This window comes from Heterodontus francisci, chromosome 2, assembly GCF_036365525.1.
Source record: "Heterodontus francisci isolate sHetFra1 chromosome 2, sHetFra1.hap1, whole genome shotgun sequence".
Classification (NCBI taxonomy): Eukaryota; Metazoa; Chordata; class Chondrichthyes; order Heterodontiformes; family Heterodontidae; genus Heterodontus; species Heterodontus francisci.
In genome coordinates this window covers 77,878,543-77,901,380 of record NC_090372.1, presented here as the reverse complement: position 1 = coordinate 77,901,380, position 22,838 = coordinate 77,878,543, and the positions used below count along the sequence as shown (strand labels likewise).

The 22,838-nt window shown below is 43.9% G+C and overlaps 1 protein-coding gene across 3 annotated transcripts in view; it reads right to left on the bottom strand.

Moving 5' to 3' along the window:
- Window positions 1-22,838, bottom strand: part of chn2 (chimerin 2) — a 397,580-nt gene that overhangs the window by 129,336 nt on the left and 245,406 nt on the right. For all 3 annotated transcript variants that reach the window (XM_068059521.1, XM_068059512.1, XM_068059531.1), the window contains 2 exons: window positions 21,743-21,856; window positions 945-1,230 (listed from right to left, as the gene is read on the bottom strand). In XM_068059521.1, coding sequence (XP_067915622.1) covers window positions 945-1,230; window positions 21,743-21,856 — 400 coding nt within the window. The remainder of the gene's footprint in view (window positions 1-944; window positions 1,231-21,742; window positions 21,857-22,838) is intronic.

Genomic DNA, 22,838 nt, shown 5'->3' with positions numbered 1-22,838 from the left:
CACAATAAATACAATGGAGGCTGAGCAGCATGGCACAGGTAACACAGAAACTTAATTGGAAAAGCATTGCAAACATGTCCTTTTTGTACTACAGATGGGGTCTTTGAGAGCAGCCTAAGAATATTACCTTGTTTAATTCCCATTGCAGTCAGACAGGACAGAAGTAACATGATGAAAAACTAACAGAGCAAATGTGAAATCTACAGAAAATACATGGCATATATAAGACTGTGGGCTGAGTTTTCCCAGCCCTTTAGAGACATGCTGGGAGATGGGAGGGCTAGCAATATGGCAGGAGAAGGCGTCGGGAGGGAAGCCAGATGTCTTGTGCTGCTATGGCATATTACCAGCGGCAGGAACCTTAGTAGCTCAGCCACCCACCAGGCAACCAGTTGAGCCACTTAAGGGTGCAATTAAGGGTCACCTCCCATTCCTGTGGGCATTTTGCCAGTGTCAGGAGAGCCGACTGCTGCGTGGGGAGACTGCCAGGTAAACCCTGGCCGCCTCCCAATGGGTTCCTGGGGTGGGGGGGGGGGGTGCAGAAAAAGAGAGGCTCACCTTGATGGGCGCTCCATGGCACACGGAGGGGTCCCCTGGCAGCAATGGCTGCCCCTGTGCCTAACTCGCTTCTGGTCTACCACCAGCCCGCCCATTCCTCCCCACTTCCCCAACCCCCCCCGATTGCTGGGGCCTGCCTGGCTCTGGTTATTCAAAAATAACATCTGCTCTTCAAGGGCATCCCTGGCGATGGCCTGTTTATTGGCTTCTGCCAACAAAATGCTGCCCAGAGTCCCACCGCCTACCAGAGTGGGGTCAGCTCCCGCATTCGGCCTGGTGGTTGACAAAATTCAGCCCTGTATGGTTGAAGAAGCTCACATAAAAATATAGCCGGTGAACAACCATTTCTGTGGCAACTAAAACAAAATATAAATATAAATTCTTACCTTTTCAACTGAACTGTTCTCATCATTCATCAAGGACACCTTCCTACTGTCACGCTTTGCTTTGATCAGTCTCTTTGAGGTGTGCTCTCTCAACAGTGTGGCATATCCTATGTGCTCATAGATGGGATTTGTAGTCATCTTTGAAATATACTCAGATGCTTTAGTTTCTATGTACAGCGTTATCAAGCCATCAGTCACTAGATCATGGATCGACTCAAATCGCTTCTCACCTACAAAATGCTTTCCGTCATAAAACAATCTATAGTTTAAGGTCTGATATCCAAACCTACAAAGGAAACAACAAAAAGATAATGGATCATAAGCAGGGTCCCTGGCATCTATATCAAATGTGTCACAAACTCAAGTAAAAACCAGTTACAAATAGAAAAAAAAGGTGAAAACAATATCAGAAATGTCCTCCTCAGAAACACAACATACAAATGTAGACGAGTTCATAAAAAATACTGAGATTTTATTGGGGTGGGGCTGTGGAGTAGAAAGGGTTTGAACGCAAAATGAAAACATATGCCTAGTTGTATTTTAACAAACTGAAATAAAATTCAAACACAGGAATATAAAACAATTCGTCTACAGCCATTAACTTTGCCTTTAGCCCTACGTCTTTGTAAACTACCGCCCCATCTCTGACCTCCCTTTCTTCTCCAAAGCTCTCAAATGTGTTGCTGCCTCCCAAATTCGTGCCCAACTTGCCTGGAATTTGTTTGAATCCCTCCAATCAGGTTTCCGCCCCTGCCACTGTACCAAACCGGCTCTTATTAAAATCACAGAAGACATCCTATATGACTGTGATAAAGGCAAACTATCCCTCCTTGTCCTTCAGGACCAGTCTGCAGCCTTTGACACAGTTGATCACACCATTCTCTCCAACTACTCTCCACCATCATTGTGCTGGGTGGGACTGCACTCATCTGGTCCCATTCTCATCTATCTAATCATAGCCACTGAATCATTTGCAATGGTTTCTCTTCCCGCTCCTGCACTGCTACCTCTGATGTCCCCCAAGGAGCTATATTTGACCCCCTCCTATTTCTCATCTATATGCTGCTCCTCGGTGACATCATCCGAAAACACGTCAGTTTTCACATGTATGTTGATGACACCCAGCTCTACCTCACCACCACCTCTCGCTACCCCTCCAGCGTCTCTAAATTGTCAGACAGCTTGTCCAACACCCAGTACTGGATGAACAAAAATGTCCTCCGATTTTATATTGGGGAGACTGAAGCCATTGTCTTCAGTTCCCAGCACAAACTCCGCTCCCTTGCCACCAACTCCATCCCCTCTTCCTGACAATTGTCTGAGGCTGAACCACATTGTTTGAAACCCCAGTGTCATATTTGACCTTGAGATCAGCTTTCAACCACATATCCGTGCCATCACTAAGACCCCCACTTCCATCTCCATAACATAAAAATACAATACTGCGGATGCTGGAAATCTGAAATAAAAACAAGAAATGCTGGAACCACTCAGCAGGTCTGGCAGCATCTGTGAAAAGAGAAGCAGAGTTAACGTTTCGGGTCAGTGACCCGGAGTTCCGGGACTCCGATGAAGGGTCACTGACCCGAAACATTAACTCTGCTTCTCTTTCCACAGATGCTGCCAGACCTGCTGAGTGGTTCCAGCATTTCTTGTTTTTATTCCATCTCCATAACCTTGTCCAACTCCACCCCTGCCTCAGCTCTTCTGCTGCCAAAGCCCTCAGCACTGTCTTTGTTACCTTCAGACTAGACTATTCCAACACACTCCTGGCCAGTCTCCCACATTCTACCCTCCATAAACTTCAAGTCATCCAAAACTCTGCTGCCAGTGTCCTAACTCGCACCAAATCCCATTCACCCATCACGCCTGTGCTCGCTGACCTACATTGGCTCCCAGTTAAACAACGCCTTGATTTCTAAATTAGCATCGTTTTCAAATCCCTCCTTGGCCTGGCCCCACCCTATCTCTGTAATCTCCGCCAGCCCCACAATCCTCCAAGATATCTCTGCTTATCTAATTGCAGCCTCTTGAGCATTCTCGATTTAATCGCTCAACCATTGGTGGCTGTGTCTTCAGTTGTCTAGGCCCTAAGCTCTGGAATTCCCTCCATAACCCTCTTAGCCTCTCTACCTCTCCTTCCTCCTTTAAGACACTGCTTAAAACCTATCTCTTTGACCAATCTTTTGGTCATCTAACCTAATATCTCTGTATGCAGCTCGGTGTCATAATTTGTTTTATAATGTCCCTGTGAAGCATCTTGAGACATTTTATTAAAGGTGCTATATAAATGCAGGTTGTTGTTGCGGCTGCTTTAGGCAGCATACTTCCTAGAATGTGTATGACACCATAAGGACAATCGGAAGGCATTTCAGTTTATTTCAATATCAGGTACTGTAGTGTAGGTAGAATGTTAGCTTCCATTTATTCTTGGGATGTGGGTGTTGCTGGCAAGACTGACATTTATTGCCCATTCTGCAATTGCCCTGAGAAGGTAGTGGTGGGCTTTCTTCTTGAACCGCTGCAATCCATGTCATGTAGGTGCTCCCATAATGCTGCTAGTTAGGGAGATTGAAGATTGTGATGCAGCAATATTGAAGGAAACAGTGATATATGTCCAGACCATATGTGAGCCTTGGAGGTGACGGTATTTCCATGCACCTCCGGTTATTCTCCTTCTGGGGGGTGGAGATTGTGGGTGTGAGAGATGCTGCTGAAGAAACCTTGGCGACTTTCCACTGTGTGTCCTGCAACACTGAATTCATGGTATGCCTGTGGTGGAGGGGTGGATGTTTAAGGTGGTGGATCAAGCAGATTGCTTTGTCCTGGATGGTGTCAAACTTGTTGAATGCTGTTGCAGCTGCAACCATCTCAGAAAGTGCAAAGTATTCTGACACCCCGCGCCACCACCCCCGCACCCCCCTTCTAAGCGGTGGAGAGCTTTGGAGGGTTAGGTTAAAAGCTGCTCACTACATTCCACGCAGCCTCTGACCTGCTGCATCAGCCTTGGCATTTATGTGGCTGATCAAGTTGAGGGAAGGTCATTTATGAAACAGAAGAAGATGGTTGAGCCTAGGATGCTGCCTTGAGGAACTCCTACAGTGATGCACTGTAGCTGAAATAATTGGCCTCCAAAAGCCACAGCCACCTTATTTGTGCCAGGTATGACACCAGCCACTGCACAGTTTCCCTCACTCACTATTGTCTTCAGTTTTACTATAGTTCCCTGGCGCCACCCACAATCGAATGCTGTCTTAATGTCAAGAGCAGTTGCTCTAACTTCACCACTGGAATTCAGCTCATGTGCACGTCTGGTCCAAGGCTGTAAGATTCTGGAACCGAATGGTCTTGCTCGAACCCAAACTGAGCATTGGTGAGCATGTTATTGCTGAGCAAATGCTGCTTTTTGGCATTGTTGATGACTCCTTTCATCACTTTGCTGATGATTGCAGGTCTTCGAAAATACTGCCAGGATAATGACAGGACCTATAGCCTTTGCTGTATCTCGCGTACTCAACCATTTCTTGACAAGGAGTCGATCAAATTGGTATAACACTGGCATCAATGATGGTGAGGATTTCAGGAGGAGAACAAGGAGGATCGTCCACTTGGCACTTCTGGATATAGATGACTGCAAACACCTCCATCTTATCTCACGTGCCGGGTGCTGCCATTATTGAAGATATAGATGCTTATGGAGCCTCCTCCTCCTGTTAGTTTCTTACTTGTCAACTACCATTCATGACTGGATGTGGCAGGGCTACAGAGCTTGGACCTGATCTATTGGCTAAGGGATCACATAGCTCTGTCTATAGCATGCTGCCATCACTCGTTAGTATGCATGCAGTCCTGTGTTGCAGCTTCATCAGGTTAGCACTTCATATGCAGGTATGCTTCATGCTGCTCCCAGCATGCTCTTCTACACTCCTCATTGAGCTCGATAGTGATGGAGGAGTGAGGGATATGCTGGACTAAGAGGGTACAGATTGTTATGGCATACAATACTGCTGCTATTAATGGTCCAAAGCACCTCATGGATGCCCAGTTTGAGTTGCTAGATCTGTACTGAATCTATCCCATTTAGCACAGTGATAGTCCCATATATGTGATAAAGGGTGTCCTCAGTGTTAAAGCAGGACTCCATTTGGACTGTGTGTTGGTTACTTCTACCAATGCTTTCATGGACAGATAGATCTACAACAGGTAGATTGGCAAGGTTGAGGTGAAGTAGGTTATTCCCTCATGTTAGATCTCTTACTACCTGCCACAAATCCAGTCTGGCAGCTCTGTCCTTCAGGACTCAGTCAGCTCGATCAGTGATGGTACTAGCAAGCTACTCCTGAAGATATACGTTAAAGTTCCCCACCCAGAGTACATTCTGTGCCCTCAGTGCTTCCTTCAAGTGTTTCATCAGCTGAAAGAGGGCAGCCGATGGTAATCAACAAAAGACTTCCTTGCCCATGTTTGACCTGAAGCCAGGAGACTTCATAGGGTCTGGAGTTAATGTTAAAAATTCCCAAGGCCACTCCTACAATCCCCCTCCCCGCCCTCCCGACTGTATACCACTATGACCCCCACCTCTCACGGATCTGTTTTGCTGAAGGGACAGAACATACCCATGGTATTAGGTCATTGGCTGATGGTCATACTCACAGAATCATACCTAGGTCAGGCACTTGCTTGACCAGTCTGTGTGGCAACACCCCTAACTTTAGCACCAGGCCCCAGATGTTAGTGAGGAGGCCTTTTGCAGGTTTGTCTCTGCTGGATCTGCTTTCATTGTGTCCTGATTCAATGTCTAGGTCGCAGCCGAGTAGTTTGTCAAATTCTATTGTTGTTATCCTTTGTAGCAGTTTGATACAACCGAGTGGCTTGTTGAGCCAATTCAAAGGGCAGTTAAGAGTCACATGTAAGCCAGACTGGGTAAGGACAACTAGTTTTGTTTGGTAAAAGACGTTAATGAATCACTTGTGTCTTTACAACAATCTGATAACTTCATGGTTATTTTCACTTATATCAGCTTTATAAAGCTATTTCCAACTTTAAAAAAAAACTAAATTCAAATTCTCAAACTGGTGAAATTTGAACAGACACTCATTAGATTATTAGTCCAGGCCTCTGAATTACTAGTCTAGTAACATAACCATTGCACTACAGTATCCTATGGTAGATGAGTTAAAGAGGTAGCAAGTGTCAGATAAAGATGATGGAAAGGTAAACTGGTCTAAAGGCTTGCTGCTAGATGGTAATAAAAAACCTAGAGTAATGCTTCAAAAAAGTTAGTTGAAACAGAAAATCTGAAGTAGAAATTGTGAAAAATTAACCAAGCTGCAACATTAATGACACGAGCTTGTGTTTACAAACACCAAGCAGTCAATGAGCATACCAACAACACAGAAGCAGCACATACTGTGTCACGGTGGTGTACCGCACTATATCTAGAAGGTCTCATTTTGTCAGTTTATGATCTTCTGTGGGAACTAACTATACAAAAAGAGATGTGAATATGTGGCAAATCCCTGCCAATTCTTTGTTGGTGCAATAAGGGGGATGTGTATAATCTATTTAACTTCAATATGGTGTCCAGAGGAGAGGACTAGTGAAGAGAATGTCAAGTCAGTAGTAATCCTTGATAACATTAAGTACAATGCAGAGGCTGACCCCTATTAAGCTTACCACATATTTTTAGCATAAAGTGGAAATGATAAAAGACAACTCTCTATGGAGCTTAGCTATACCCAGCAGGAGCACTTTTTGTACTATTCGGTTTCCTCAGTAGCCAGCAAATTTCAAAGCTGAACCCGAACAGCTTTAGGTTAAAATATTTTAAGTCAGATGAGAAGAAACATGGCTTCAATTATGCAACAGCAAAGGCGAAGTGTGGTGAGCACCAACCATCCACAGATTGATGCACTGCCCAATTCTACACATCAAAACAAGAAAGTGGGAAATGCCAGCAAGTACATTGTGTGAAACAAACGAGAACAAAGATATGAAACCTCATAATGATGAAAGAACACTTCGGCCTGTGGCACTACTATTGTGCCGTGTCCACACCAGGTAATGTGGCTCAATTGCCATTTAATATCAGCATAAACAGAACATTTGTAAAAGGTAAACCATGACAAATGAACCTCGTTGAATTTTTTGATGAGGTAACCAATGTAGTAGATAAGGGACTTATTAATAGATGTTATTTATATGGTCTCTAGAAGGTATTCAATAAGGTTCCACATATGAGACCACTAACAAAAATGAGGACATCTGGAGTTGGAGGCAATATATTGGCATGAATAGGGAATTGGTTAGAAGGTAGGAGACAGTGTGTTCTCATTTTTGTTAGTGGTCTCATATGTGGAACCTTATTGAATACCTTCTACAGACCATATAAATAACATCCATTAATAAGTCCAACTGGCAGGATATGACTAGTGGTGTCTCCCAGGGATCTGTACTGTAGTGGGACCACAGTTTTTCACTAGATTCCTCCATTCACAAGGACATTTCTGCAGCTACTGATTTGCTCAATCATGTCCTCATGTCCACCTTTGATGCCAGAGTCCCCAATAAAACTATTACTCTCTCTCATCCTTGCCATTCCCCTGGTATGGCCCTCATCTCCACTCCCATAAGTCCAAGTGACACAAACTTGAACAGATATGGCGGACAAAGGTTTAGCCATTCACCGTCAGATCTGGCTGGACCACATAAAACACTACTGGGTTCTGCTCTCATCTACTAAAACTATTCTGGGATCATCCTGGAATGCAAAGATTACCCTCGCAGTTTCTTTTTTCAACTGCAAACCATCTCCTTAAACTCCTCGAATAAAAGCAAAATACTGCGGATGCTGGAAATCTGAAATAAAAACAAGAAATGCTGGAACCACTCAGCAGATCTGGCAGCATCTGTGGAAAGAGAAGCAGAGTTAACGTTTCGGGTCAGTGACCCTTCTTCGGAACCCCGAACCCTTCCGAAGAAGGGTCACTGACCCGAAACGTTAACTCTGCTTCTCTTTCCACAGATGCTACCAGACCTGCTGAGTGGTTCCAGCATTTCTTGTTTTTATTCCTTAAACTCCTCTCCCCGTCTTCTCCACCCTCACCTCCAACAAGTGCAAGAAGTTCATGGACTTCTTTGCCTTTGCCTCTCTTCCACTAGCCCACCAGGCCTAACTTCCTCTCAAGTCCCCCTATGCCCTAAAATTACATATTTCTTTATTTTCTCATCTATCTCCCCTCATACCCACTCCGAGCTCACTTTGTCCATGAGATCCACATCAAGATTCCTTGACCCTATTCTCACCAAACTGCTGACCACCCAACTTCCCTTCCTGGTCACCATGTCAGCTGACATTCTAATAGTTCTCTCTCTTCAGGCACTGTCCCTCTCTCCATTAAACCTGCCATCATTACCCCTCTCCTCAACAAATGAACCTCTGACCCCTCCATCATTGCAAACTAATTCTCCATCTGCAATCTCCCTTGCATCTATAACGTTCTTAAACGTATTGTCGCACCCCCCCACAAATCCATGCCTATCTTTTCTGGAACTCCATGTTTGAATCCCACCAATCAGGTTTCCGACCCTGCCAGAGTACCAAAACGGCTGTTATCAAAGTCATTTGTGACAAAGGTAAACTATCCCTCCTGGTCCTTCTCAACCTGTTTGCAGCATTTGACATGGTTGACCACACCAGCCTCCTTCAACGCATCTTCAAAGTCATCCAGCTGAGTGGGACTACACTTGCCTGGTTCCATTCTTATTTATCTAATCATAGCCAGTGTCACTTGCAATGGCTTCTCTTCCCACTCCCACACCATGACTTCTGGTGTCCCCAAGGAAATATCCTTGACCCCCTCCTATTTCTCATCTACATGCTGCCCTCTCGGTGATATCATGCGAAATCACAGTGTTAGTTTTCACATGTTGTGCTGACGGCACCCAGCTCTACTTCACCACCTCTCTCCACTGTTGCTAAATTATCAGAGTGCTTGTCTGGCATACAGTACTGCTTGAGCAGAAATTTCCTCCGACTAAACATTGGCAAGACCAAAGCCATTGTCTTTGGACCCCACTACAAACTCTGTTCCTTCGCTGCCGACACCATCCCTCTCCCTGGCAACTATCTGAGGATGAAACAGATTGTTTGCAACCTTGGTGTCATACTTAATCCCCAGATGAGCTTCTGACCGCATATTCATGCCCTCACTAAGACTGCCTATTTCCACCTCCGTAACATCGCCCGACTTTGCCCCTGTCTCAGCTCATCTGCTGCTGAAATCCTCATTCATGCCTTTGTTACCTCTAGACTTGACTATTCCAACAGACTCCTGGCTGGTCTCCCACATTTTACCCTCTGTAAACTTGAGGTCATCCAAAACTCTGTTGTCTGTGTCTTTACCCGCACCAAGTCCTGTTCACCCATCACCCCCTCTGCTCACTGACCTACATAGGTTTCTGGTCAAGCCTTGATTTTAATATTTTCATCCTTGGTTTCAAGTCCCTCCATGGCCTTGCTCCTCCCTATCTCTGTAATCTCCTCCAACCCCACAAATCTTTGAGATATCTGCACTCATCTAACTCTGGCCTTGAGCATCCCCGATTTTAATTGCTCCACCATTGGTGGCCATGCCTTCAACTGCCTAGGCCCTAAGCTCTAGAATTCTCTCCCTAAACCTCTGTGCCTGTATACCTCTCTTTCCTTCTTTAAGATGCTCCTTAAAATCTACGTCTTTGACCAAGCGTTGGTCATCTGCCCTAGCTTGCCTTGTGTGCCTCGGTGTCAAATTTTGCTTCATAATGTTCCTGTGAAGCGCCTTGAGAGGTTTTATTATGTTTAGGGTGCTAAATAATTATAAGTTGTTGTATATTTATAAATGACTTGAATGAAGGAATAGAAAGCCTTTTTATCGGTTTATTAACACCACCAAGTTAGGTGGCATGGTAATAAATGTAGGTGGATGCAGAAAGTCGCAAAGGGACATGGATAGATTGAGTGTGTGACCAAAGCTGTGGCAGATGGAGATAGATCTAATAGAAAGATCAGTGTATTTTCTAAATTACATGAAGTTAGGAGCTTTGGCTGGGCAGAGAGATTTAGGGTTCGAAGTACAGAAATGACTAAAAGCTAGTGGACAAGTACAAAAATAATTTAAAAGGCTAATGGAACGTTGGTCCTTATCTCAAGAGGGGTGGAATGCAAAAGGGTGAAAAGTTATGTTACATTTGTATAGAGCTCTGGTTAGATCCCCATCAATTCCAGGCACTGGACCTCAGGAAGGATATATTGACCTTGGAGCAAGATTCACCTGAATATTAGCAAGAATAAAAGGTTTCAATTATGAAGACTGGGTGCATAGGCTAGACTTCTATTCCCTTGAATATTGAAGGTGATCTAATTGAGGTGTTTAAGATGATTGAAGGATTTGATAGGCTAGATAGAGAGAAATTATTTGCTCATGTGACACCATTCAGAACAAAGGGGCATAACCTTAAAACTGGACCTCAGTCGTCAGGGGCGATGTCAGAAAGCACTTCGTCGCACAAAGGATATGGGGAATCTGGAACTTTCCCCCCAAAAAAGCTGTTGCAACTAGTGCAATTGAAAATTTCAAATATGAGATAGATATGTTTTTGTTAGGCAGGGGTTATGGAACCAAGGTGGGTGAATGGAATTAAGATACAGATCAGTCTAATCTAATTCAATGGCAGAACAGACTCGAGGGGTTAAATGGCCTACTCTTGTTCCTATACTCAAACAAACAGACCAAAATAAAACTATGCGGAAAATATAAATTAAAACAAAATGAGTATTTTTGATACTATACGATCACAACAGAAAAATAAACCCACAGAAACCAACACAAACCACATCCATTACAACTCACTAATAACTAAAGGATATAGGATACTGATAAACATTGCATAAATGCTAAGTAGGCACCAGTGAATCAATAAATTCAGGGCACAGAAATACAACAATAATTAATGGAGCGGCAAGCATTACCAATAAATTAAGGAAGCAAGCAGCATCAGAGTCCTTAGAACTTCACAGAGCAATGGGCACACCAACAAAGCAAGTGAAGCACTGGACACAAATCAGTAGATGAATGCAGTAGTGGGCACACAGACAAATGAAGTGAGCAACAGGCATAAACAAACAAATAAATTACTTGAGCAGCAGGCAACAATTAAATTAATCCATTTATGGAGCAGCAAGCACATCAACAAAACAGTTAAGAACAGAAATTTTAGTTACGGAGAACAAAAATAGTAGACAATATTTTTTTGAGAAAGTATTTTCAATGATTTAATTACTTTGTCAACAAACCTTAACTGTGCAAGTTGGGATAGGAAAATTGAATGGGGATTGTGGAGGCAGGAATTTTCAATGGAAAAGTTGGCACAAAAGTGGGACAGTAAAATGCGACAACAAGAAGCAAGGTTTGTAGACAGGAACTGTGTGATGATGTATATGACATATATATATATATATATATATGTAGCCTCAATTTCCCCATTATGCAACACACAGGCTTTGCTGAATATACCTGCTAGAATTTAAACAGTGCCTTGACTTCAGTGCACCATGAATTTACAAATGTAAAAAGGATGAGAGTTGCAATTTCTTGGCCTCCCTTCCACTCAACATTATTTGCACTTAAAGCACCAATGGCCAACATGTTAAACTTTCAACAAAGCCATTGTTTTTGATGTGGGGTGGGGCTGAAGTAATTTACCAGAGTCACCTAACAATAATGGTAAAAGCGGTCATACATTAACCAGCCCAAAGGTTATTAATTGATCAATAGACAGCCAAAGATGAAAGTGGATCACAAATAGTGTGGTGTGCATTGTCTGAACAGCATCACAGGTTTTTATGCAGTTTACATGCCGAAACAACCTCACCCACACCACTAATTGGCAGTGTTGGCTTTCCCCACTGAGAAGCATTCCCAGTCTTGCCCTCAGCCCAAACTGACCATCAAAGTGGCTCTTGGGTTCAAAGTCCTTACTGGCCCTCTGGAAGGCAAGACTAGCTCACCACAATCCTTCCCATCTTGCTGAGATGAATTTCCAGGCCCAGTGGAGCAAAGGGGAACTGATAAAGGTCTGCTAGCTTCCTTCACCTTCTCCCTTTGCTGAGATAGTTACCCTGCTGGAGCTTCACTGCCCCTATCCTCTTGCAATCTCCCCTTCCCTTAGGTCCAGTTACCCCCCCAAACCCCCTCCGCTCTCTAAGCCCTACTTGGCTTAAATCATACATTCGGTATTGACTCCTTGTTTGCAATGCTGCACATCATCAATTAAGTATGTAAATATATTTGTATAAGAGCTTGGCTAGGCCACTTTTAGAGCACTCTCCAATTTTGGTCCTCTCATATGGTGGCATCACCATAGCAGTGTCTCAGACTGCTTATCAGACATCCAGGACTGGATAAGCAAACACTTCCTCCAAATAAATATTGGGAAGACTGAAGCCATTGTTTTCGGTCCCTGCTACAAACTCCATTTCCTAGCTACCCACTCCATCCCTCCCCCCCAGCAATAGCCCAAGACAAAGCAGACTGTTTGCAACCTTTGCGTCATATTTGACCCCAGGATGAGCTTCTGACTACATATCCATGTCATCACTAAGACTATCGGTTTCCACCACCATAAGATTGCCTGATGTTGCTCCCACCTGCGGCCCCCCGCCCCCCCACCGACTTTGTCCCTGTCTCAGCTCATTTGCTGCTGAAACCCTCATTCATGCCTTTATTACCTCTAGACTTACTATTTCAAAGCACTCCTGCTGGTCTCCCACATTCTACTCTTCATGAACTTGAGGTCATCCGAAACTCTGCTGCCCGTGTCTTAACTCGCATCGAGTCCCATTCACCCATCACCGCTGTGCTCGTTGACCTACATTGGCTCCCATTAAGCAATCTTTTGATTTTAAAATTCTCATCCTTGTTTTCAAATCCCTCCATGACCTCGCTGTTCTATATCTCTGTAATCTCCTTTAGCTCCACAATCCTCCAAGATATCTGCACTCACCTAACTCTGACCTCTTGAGCATCCCTGATTTTAATCACTCCACCATTCAATTGCCTAAGACCCAGGCTCTGGAATTCCTTCGCTAAACCTCTCTGCTTCTCTAACTTACTTTCCACCTTTAAGACACTCTCTAAAACCTACCTCTTTGACCAAACCTTTGGTAATCTGACCTAATATTTCCCTATGTGGCTCGGGGTCATATTTCATTTCATAATGTGCCTGCGACGTGCCTTGGGAGGTTTTATTACGTTAAAGATGCTATATAAATAAAAGTTATTGTTGTTGGGTGATATGGAGGCTTTGGTAAATGTTCTGAGGAGGGCCACAGGAATGATTCCCAGTTTGCAAAACCTTAGTTACTCAGATAGGCTTAGAAAGCCTGGTATATTTACTCTAGTGATGTGTAGACTTTGGGGTATTTTTGGGAGAAGGATATAAAATAGTTCAAATGTTCCCACTGATAGACTGGGGAAGACCAGAGGTGATGCACATAAGTTATGCAAGGGTACAGCGAGGTTAGATGTTAGGCAGCTCTACTGTTCCCAAAGAATAGCAGACCTATGGAACACTATGATGCATCACAGTTAAGGATGTTGTCATGCAGACCCCCACTTGCCAAGAATGAGGCACATTAATTTTGTCATATGAACATTGATTTTAAACTGTCGCTGGAGTGAAGAAATGACTTGTTAAAGAGATCACCAGACCTTTGACTGGAAGATATTTGCATACTAAGAGACAGTGCTTGTGGAGACAAAGAACTACTCCCTGATCCAATTAACCCAAATGGATTTTGATCACCAGACATTAAAGGTGTCAGGAAGCGCAATCCAAGGATTGCTAAGATGATACAATCCACAAAGACAGGACTGGTTAAACCAACTGGTCCAGGCTTTTGAATGAGACGCAGGACAGTTTGAACTGAGATTAGAGTTTGCAACTGACACTGGAACTAGAAAGCCTCGCTCCTGGCTGTCTCTCTCTTGCTTTCTCCCAAGCCACCGGACCCACAGAAGACACGTAACCTCAAGAGAGAAAAGACTCCGACTTAAGGCAAATTAATGCGTGGATGAAGAGCTCGTGTAGGCTGGAGGGCTTCAGCTACTTGGATCATTGGGATCTCTTCTGGTGCAGAGGTGACCTGTACAAGGAGGATGGGTTGCATCTAAACTGGAAGGGTACCAATATCCTTGCAGGGAGGCTTGCCAGTACTACTCGGGAGGGTTTAAACTAGACTTGCAGGGGGGTGGGACCCAAAGTAGTATTCTCTCTGATCAGATAGTTGAGGCAAATGTAGAGGTTAAAGCAAGCAAGTCCAGTAGGCAGGTCGGGCAGGGGCAGGACAGGGAGCGTGGAAGGTCTGACAGGCTAAACCGCATTTACTTTAATGCAAGAAGCCTTACAGGTAAGGCAGATGAACTCAGAGCATGGATCGGTACATGGGATTGTGATATTATAGCTATTATGGAAACGTGGTTGAGGGATGGGCAGGACTGGCAGCTCAATGTTCCGGGGTACCGATCCTTCCGGCGTGACAGAGGTGGAAGTAAGAGAGGAGGGGGAGTTGCACTATTGATTAGGGAGGACATCACGGCAGTACTTAGAGAGGATATCCCGGGGGGAATGTCCAGCGAGGCCATATGGGTAGAACTTAGAAATAAGAAAGGGGTGATCACTTTGATGGGATTATACTATTCTTTCTTCTTTCTTTTGGGCCTCCTTATCTCGAGAGACAATGGATACGCGCCTGGAGGTGGTCAGTGGTTTGTGAAGCAGCGCCTGGAGTGGCTATAAAGGCCAATTCTGGAGTGACAGGCTCTTCCACAGGTGCTGCAGAGAAATTTGTTTGTCAGGGCTATTGCACAGTTGGCTCTCCCCTTGCGCCTCTGTCTTTTTTCCTGCCAACTACTAAGTCTCTTCGACTCGCCACAATTTAGCCCTGTCTTTATGGATGCCCGCCAGCTCTGGCGAGGCCCCCCAATAGTCAGAGGGAATTGGAGGAGCATTTATGTAGGGAAATCACAGATAGGAATTATATGGTTGTAATAGTAGGTGATTTTAACTTCCCTAATATTGACTGGGACTGCTTTAGTGCAAAGGGATCAGTTGGGGAAGAATTTGTTAAGTGTGTCCAGGATAGTTTTCTGAAGCAGTCTGTGGATGGCCCTACCAGAGAAGGGGCTACACGTGACCTCTTCTTAGGAAATAAGGATGGGCAGATGGTTGATGTGTCAGTGGGGGAACACTTTGGGACCAGTGACCATAACTCTATTAGCTTCAAGATAGTTATGGAAGAGGATAGGACTGGGCCTCAGGTTGAAGTCCTAAATTGGGAGAAGGCTAATTTCGATGGCATCAGACAGGAACTCTCAAAATTCGAATGGGAGAGGCTGTTTACAGGTAAAGGGACGTCTGGAAGTGGGAGGCTTTTAAAAGTGAGATAGGAAGAGTTCAGGGCTGGCATGTTCCTGTTAGATGGAAGGGCAAGGCTGGCAAGTTTAGGGAACCTTGATTGACGAGAGATATTGAGGGTCTGGTCAGGACAAAGAAGGAGGCATATGTCAGGTATAGGCAGCTGGGATCAAGAGAGTCCCTCGAGGGGTATAGTGGATGTAGGACTACATTTAAGAAGGAAATTAGGAGGGCGAAAAGGGGCCATGAGATTTCCCTGGCAGATAAGATAAAGGAGAATCTTAAAAGATTCTATAAGTATATTAAGAGTAAAAGGGTAGCTAGGGAGAGAGTAGGTCCCATTAAGGATCAGTGTGGCAATCTAACAGCGATATCCTGGAGCATATCAACATTACAAAGGAGGAGGCGTTGGAGATTTTGAAACACATTAAGGTGGATAAATCCCCATGGCCTGACCAGGTGTATTCTAGGTTGCTATGGGATGCAAGGGAGGAGATTTCTGGGGCCCTGGCAAAGATTTTTGTATCATCATTAGCCACGGGTGAGGTACCGGAAGACTGGAGGATAGCTAATATTGTGCCTTTATTTAAGAAGGGCAGCAGGGATAAGCCAGGGAACTACAGGCCGGTGAGCATTACATCAGTGGTGGGAAAGTTATTGGAAGGGATTCTGACAGACAGGATCTATATGCATTTGGAAAGGCATGGTCTGATAAGGGATAGTCAGCATGGCTTTGTGTGTGGGAAATCATGTCTCACGAATTTGATTGAGTTTTTTGAGGAGGTGACCAAGAGAATTGTTGAGGGCAGGGCGATGGACGTTGTCTACATGGACTTTAGCAAGGCCTTTGACAAGGTCCCGCACAGTAGGCCAGTCCAGAAGGTTCGAACACCTGGGATCCAGGGTGAGCTAGCAAATTGGATACAAAATTGACTTGGTGATAGGAGGCAAAGGGTGGTAGTGGAGAGTTGTTTTTCCGATTGGAGGCCGATGACCAGCGGTGTGCCGCAGGGATCGGTGCTGGGCCCTCTGTTGTTTGTCATATATATTAATGACTTGGATGTGAATGTAGGGGGCATGATTAGTAAGTTTGCAGATGACACCAAAATTGGTGGTATCGTGGGCAGTGAAGAAGGTTGTCTAAGGTTACAACAGGATATAGATAAACTGGGAAAGTGGGCAAGGGATTGGCAAATGGAATTTAACGCAGACAAGTGTGAAGTGATGCATTTTGGGAAGTTAAACCAGGGCAGGACATACACAGTGAATGGCAGGGCCCTGGGGAGTGTTGTTGAGCAGCGAGACCTTGGGGTGCAAGTACATAGTTCCCTGAAAGTGGCAACACAGGTAGACAGGGTGGTGAAGAAGGCATATGGCATGCTTGCCTTCATCGGCCGAGGCACTGAGTACAAGAGTTGGGACGTCATGTTATAGTTGTACATAACGTTGGTTAGGCCGCATTTGGAGTACTGGGTGCAGTTCTGGTCGCCGCACTACAGGAAAGATGTGATTAAGCTGGAGAGGGTGCAGAAAAGATTCACAAGGATGTTGCCTGGTTTGGAGAGCTTGAGTTATAAAGAGAGATTGGATAGGCTGGGTCTGTTTTCCCTGGAGCGAAGGAGGCTGAGAAGGGACATGATAGAGGTATATAAAATTATGACAGGCATAAATAGGGTAGATAACCAGAGTCTGTTTCCCATGGTAGGGGTGACTAAACCTAGAGGGCATAGATTGAAGGTGAGAAGGAGGAGGTTTAAAGGGGATCAAAGGGGTAAATTTTTCACACAAAGAATAGTGGGTATCTGGAATGAGCTGCCCGAGGAGATGGTGGAGGCAGGAACAGTAGCAACATTTAAGAGGCATCTGGACAGGTACTTGAATGAGCAAGGCATAGAGAGATATGGAATTAATGTAGGCAGGTGGGATTAGTAGATAGGCATTATGGTCAGCATGGATGCGGTGGGCCAAAGGGCCTGTTTCTATGCTGTACGACTCTATGACTATCGAAAAAGTTGAAGCGTGAACTGGGCTTCAACGAACAGCAGGACTTACCAGCAACCAAAGACTCCACACTGAACTCAAAGGACTGTAATTATAATATTGCCTCAAACTTTTCCCCTTTATTCTTTTCTACTTTTACTGCCTTTATTTGTGTGTGTGTTTATCATGCGTGCATGCTAGCGTTGTCACATTGCATATTCATAGTCGTTAACCCGATTAGAGTTTAAGATTAATAAACTGCCACCTTTCATGTTTAAATCTAAGAAAACCTGTCTGATTTCTTTGCCTTACAATTGGAAAGCGGTGAACAAGGATTCACTGAGGGGGAGCTAAAAACAGTGTTTCTAAAATTAAACCCTGTTACGGTTAAACCAGGTAAAGGCTGAGACGGAACCCCTAGACCACTTCTCACCTGGTCGTAACAATGTGAATATGCATGCAGCCTCCTCCTCCCAGTAACTGCCAAATTTACAATCACCATTCTTGAATGGATGTCGTAGGACAACAGAGACTTGCTCTGATCTACTAGTTGTCAGATCACTAAACTCTGCCTTTAGGCAGATGCTTTTGTTGTTTAGCATACAGCCCTGTGTAGTAGCTTCACTAAGTTGATGCCTGCTTCTGGGATGCCCTTCTGCCCTCACCATTGAACCAGAATTGGTCTCCCAACTCGATAATGATGGAGGAATGAGGAATTAGCCAAGCATTGAGTTTACAAACTATGTTGGTAGACAATTCTGCTGCTGCTTTGGGTCAACAGTGCCTCAGGAATGCCTAGTTTTGGGCTGCTATATCTCTCCTTAATCTATCCTACTCAGCATGGCAGTAGTACCACATTATATGAAGGGTACCCTCACTGTGAAAAAGATCTATCTTCAGAAGGACCGTGGTGTGGTTACCACTATCAATACTTTTATGCATAGACATGTCTGTAACAGGTAGGTTGGTGAGGACAAGGTCACTAACTGAAGAAAGCCCGTTCTGGCAGCTACATCCTCAGGACTTGCCCAACTCAGTCAACGATAGCACAACCAAGACACTCTTGCTGCTGGATATTGAACTCTCCCATCCAGAGTACATCCCACAACCAACAAATCAGATCAAAACCCTGCAGTCCTGCCACATGCAGTAATGAATGGTGTTTGACAATTAAACTAACCAGAGGAGGCGGCTCTATGAAACATCCCCATCCTCAATGATGGTGAAGCTCAGCACATCAGTGCAAAAGACAAGGGTGAAGCATTTGCAACCATCTTCAGTCAGAAATGCTGTGTGTAAGATCCATCTTGGCCTCCTCCTGAGGTCCCCACCATCACAGATGCCTGCATTCGACCAAATCAATTCACTCCACATAGTATCAAGAAACAGCTGAGGGGACTCGATACATCAAAGGCTATGGGGCCCAGCAACATCCTGGCTGCAGTGCTGAAAACCTGTGCTTCAGAACTAGCCATGCCTCTCGCCAAGCTGTCCCAGTACTGCTACAACATTGACATCTACCCAGCAATGTGGAAAATTGCCCAGGTATGTCCTGTCCACAAAAAACAGGACAAATCCAATCTCATCAATTACCGCTCCATGCCTCCATCAGCCTATAGTCAATCACCAGCAATGTGACGGATGGTGTCATTGACAGTGCTATCAAGCGACACTTACTCAGCAATAATCTGTTCACCGATGCTCAGTTTGAGTTCCGCCAGGACCGCTCGGTTCCTGACCTCATTACAACCTTGGCCCAAACATGGGACAAAACAGCTGAACTCCAAAGGTGAGGGGAGAGTGACTGCCCTCAACATCAATGCAACATTTGACTGAGTATGGTATCAAGGAGCCCTAGTAGAGCTGAATTCAATGGGAATGAGGGAGAAAAACTCTCCAATGGTTGGAGTTTTACCTAGCACAAAAGAAGATGGCTGCGGTTGTTGGAGGTCAAACATCTGTGTCCTAGGCCCAACCCCATAATCAGCTGCTTCAACAATTACCTTCCCTCAATCATAAGGTCAGAAGTGGGGATGTTTCCTGATGATCACACAGTTTTCAGTCCCCTTCGCAACTCATCAGATAATGAAGCAGTCCATGCCTGCAAGCAGCAAGACCTGGACAACATTCAGGCTAAGGTTGATAAGTGGTAAGTAACATTTGCCAGATAATCGACCTTCTCTAAGTAGAGAGAGTCTAACCATCTCCTCTCGACATTCAGCTGGTTTACCAGCACTGAATTCCCCACCAACATCATCTTCGGGGTCACCACTGACCAGAATCTTAACTGAACCAGCCACATAAATACTGTGGCTACAAGAGCAGGCCTGATGCTGGGTATTTTGTAGTGCGTAACTCACCTTCTGACTCCCCAGAGCTTTCCATCATCTACAAGTCAGGAATGTGATGGAATATTCTCCACTTATTGGAGTTGCACGCATCCAGGCAACACTCAAGAAGCTCAACACAATCCAGAAAAGAACAGCCCGCTTGACTGGCACCTCATCCAGCACCTTAAACATTCACTTCCTTCACCACCAGTGCACCACAGCTGTGGTGTTGCCCATCTACAAGATGCACTGCAGCAACTTGCCAAGACTTCTTCAACAGCACCTTTCAAACCCATGACCTCTACTGCCTAGAAGAACAACAGCCACAGAAACACCACCAACTGCATTCCCCTCCAAGTCACACACCATATTCTTCATTGTCACTAGATCAAAATACTGCAGCTCCCTACCTAACAGCACTGTGGATGTACCTACACTACAAGGACTGCAGTGGTTCAAGAAGACAGCTCACCACTACCTTCTCAAGGGCAATTTGGGATGGGCAATATAACTGGGCTTGCTGCAATGCCCACATCCCATGAACGAATAAAGGTAAAAAATTGCCTCAGTGTTACCAGGTGCTGTTAATTATGTGCGAGTACTGATTGTCAGTTGTCAGGGAGTGGTAGCTAGTGATCAGCAGGAGGCTTCTTTGGCCTGGTTGTACTTGAAGTCAGGGGACTCCATGGGGTCTAAGGTAAATGCTGTGCACTTCCAGGGCCATGGTCATTACATAGTACAACGCTGTGCCTCCGCTCCTAGCAAGAATATCCTGGGATAGGAAATAGCCAGGAATAGTCATGGAGGAATACGGCACATTGAAGGTTTAACTCTTTGATTACAACTCTGTGAAACAATTGCTCAACTAGTCATGGGAGAGCTCTCCCAACTTGCACACTAGCCTGAAGATATTCGTGAGGAAGCCTTTGCATGATCAACTGTACTAGGTTTGCCACGGTCTTGCCCCAATCTGACACATGTGTAATTGCCAGTAGGCCTGTCCAATCATTTTCTTAATATTCTGCTCTGTATCAGGCATCTTACAAATGATTGGCTTCCTAGGTCACTTCAGCAGATATTAAGAATCAACTATAGACAGTGTGGGACTGGAATCACATGCAGACAGACTAGGTAGGGGTTATTAGTGAACCAGATAGGTTTTCACAATACAATGGAAACTTTGATGATAATTTTGTCCTGGTGCTAGGCTATACGGTACCAGATTAATTGAATTCAATTTACAAATTCCTATAGTTGGATTTGTACTTGTGAACTCTGGGATACTAGTCCAATAATTTAACTACTACATTTATTAGTTTATTTCCTAATGACAGAAACTGACCTGACCACTGTGAAAGCAAGACCTATAGGCTAGACCTGATCTGAATGATTGGGATACAAGTATCAACAAAACCTAGCAGTAATGACAACATAAGTTGAGCAAAGTTGAAAATTTTGTTGCCTTGGTGCACAGTCCCAATGTTAATATTCTATGAGGAGTTGCTCACAATTGGGTATATACCATAGTTGTGTCATTTTCTTTTACACTACCTTTGATTTAGTAAGAATAAAAAGTCTTTAAGGTCACAATCTGATTAAGAGATAAAGAAGTTTGAGCATTCTGCAGCTCAGTTTAAATAGCAGAACTTGGCTTACTTTTTGTGTACAGTCTATATGTGATCATGTGCCTCTGCAGTGATTTACTGTTGTCCTGATTTGCACTGGAAAACCCGCAGTACATTGTGCATGCACACAAGAGCTGAATACGGGTGGCTCAAGGAGTGCCCTTGGAGGTGTGTACAAATACGAACAGCAGAAGCAGGGAATAAAACACACATAACTTAGACAGCTGGCATATATGGGAGCTATAGCTCAACTATGAGAACAGTCTAAAACATAAATATCTTTCTATCTTTCTTACACTAGATAAAGAAACCCAAAAATTTAACAAACATCATCCTAGTTTTTTTTTTAGATAATAGGAATGTTCAACATAATTTTTTCAGTTCATTAACGTTAGGAACAGAAACTGACCTCAGAGCCAATGTGTTGCTGCCAGGCTGACGTTGGCTCTCCCTGATAAGATAAGCTCCTTCAACTCCACCAAGCAGTTCATCAGCCTGCTCACGAGATATCATCCCATGGAACCTGAGAGGAAAAAACACTTTGTAAAAAAAATTATTGGCAAGATTATCTTCAGTTTTCAGTACAGACTGCAAGGCTGCGTTTTAACCAAATTATGTGCAGTTTCAGTTTAATCCCCCGCACCTCAATGTGACAGCATTATTATAAGAACACTTTAGGGCCAAGCACATATAATTCAAATCAGCATCAACTAACTACAAACAACATTTAAACTGGAATACATATGTTCTAGGGAAGCCAGAGTGTTGATCGTATTTTAATGATAAAATCACAATGATTTCATACAAAAATATCCAATCTTACACTTAAAAGTCAGAGAAATGACAAAGAAATTGAGGTTCCACCACCTTGTTGAAAAATAATTTCTGTTTATTGTGGCCGTACTGATGCTTTTTGCAAAGAAACCTTTGCCAATGAAATCTCCAAAATAAGCGGTAATGGAATCACCGAGTCACTGAAACCATAGGCTGCCGTATGAGGTCACAATGACACAAATAACATGATAATTATACAAGGCATTTCACTTTGTGACTTTGTTTGTAAACTTAAAAGCAACTTTGCTGAATATTTTTCTATAAAGACAATGGTCTTTAAGATTTTCAAAGGCTATTTTTACAATGAATCCAAATTAGACTTTATTAAATTTTCTTAACACCTCTACAAATTACTGAATTGCACTTCTTTGAATGTAACTGATCTGCCCATCTGGATCAATTTTGCAGACTGTAATTTTATTGATTTTTCAAAAGGTGAAATAGAGCGCAGCGAAACATTTGTCAATAAAAAGATAATTTGATATATGATCTACATCTTGGAACCAGATTGATAGGCTACCTCTCTTTATGTGATTAACTGAATGTTTAATCATTTAGATTTTAAAGTATTTTGAGGAATAGAACAGTCCATGCCTCTAATTGCTCACATTTATACTAATTATTGTTGTATAAGTGGGCGTATGATCGATTTAAAAACATACTCAAATCAT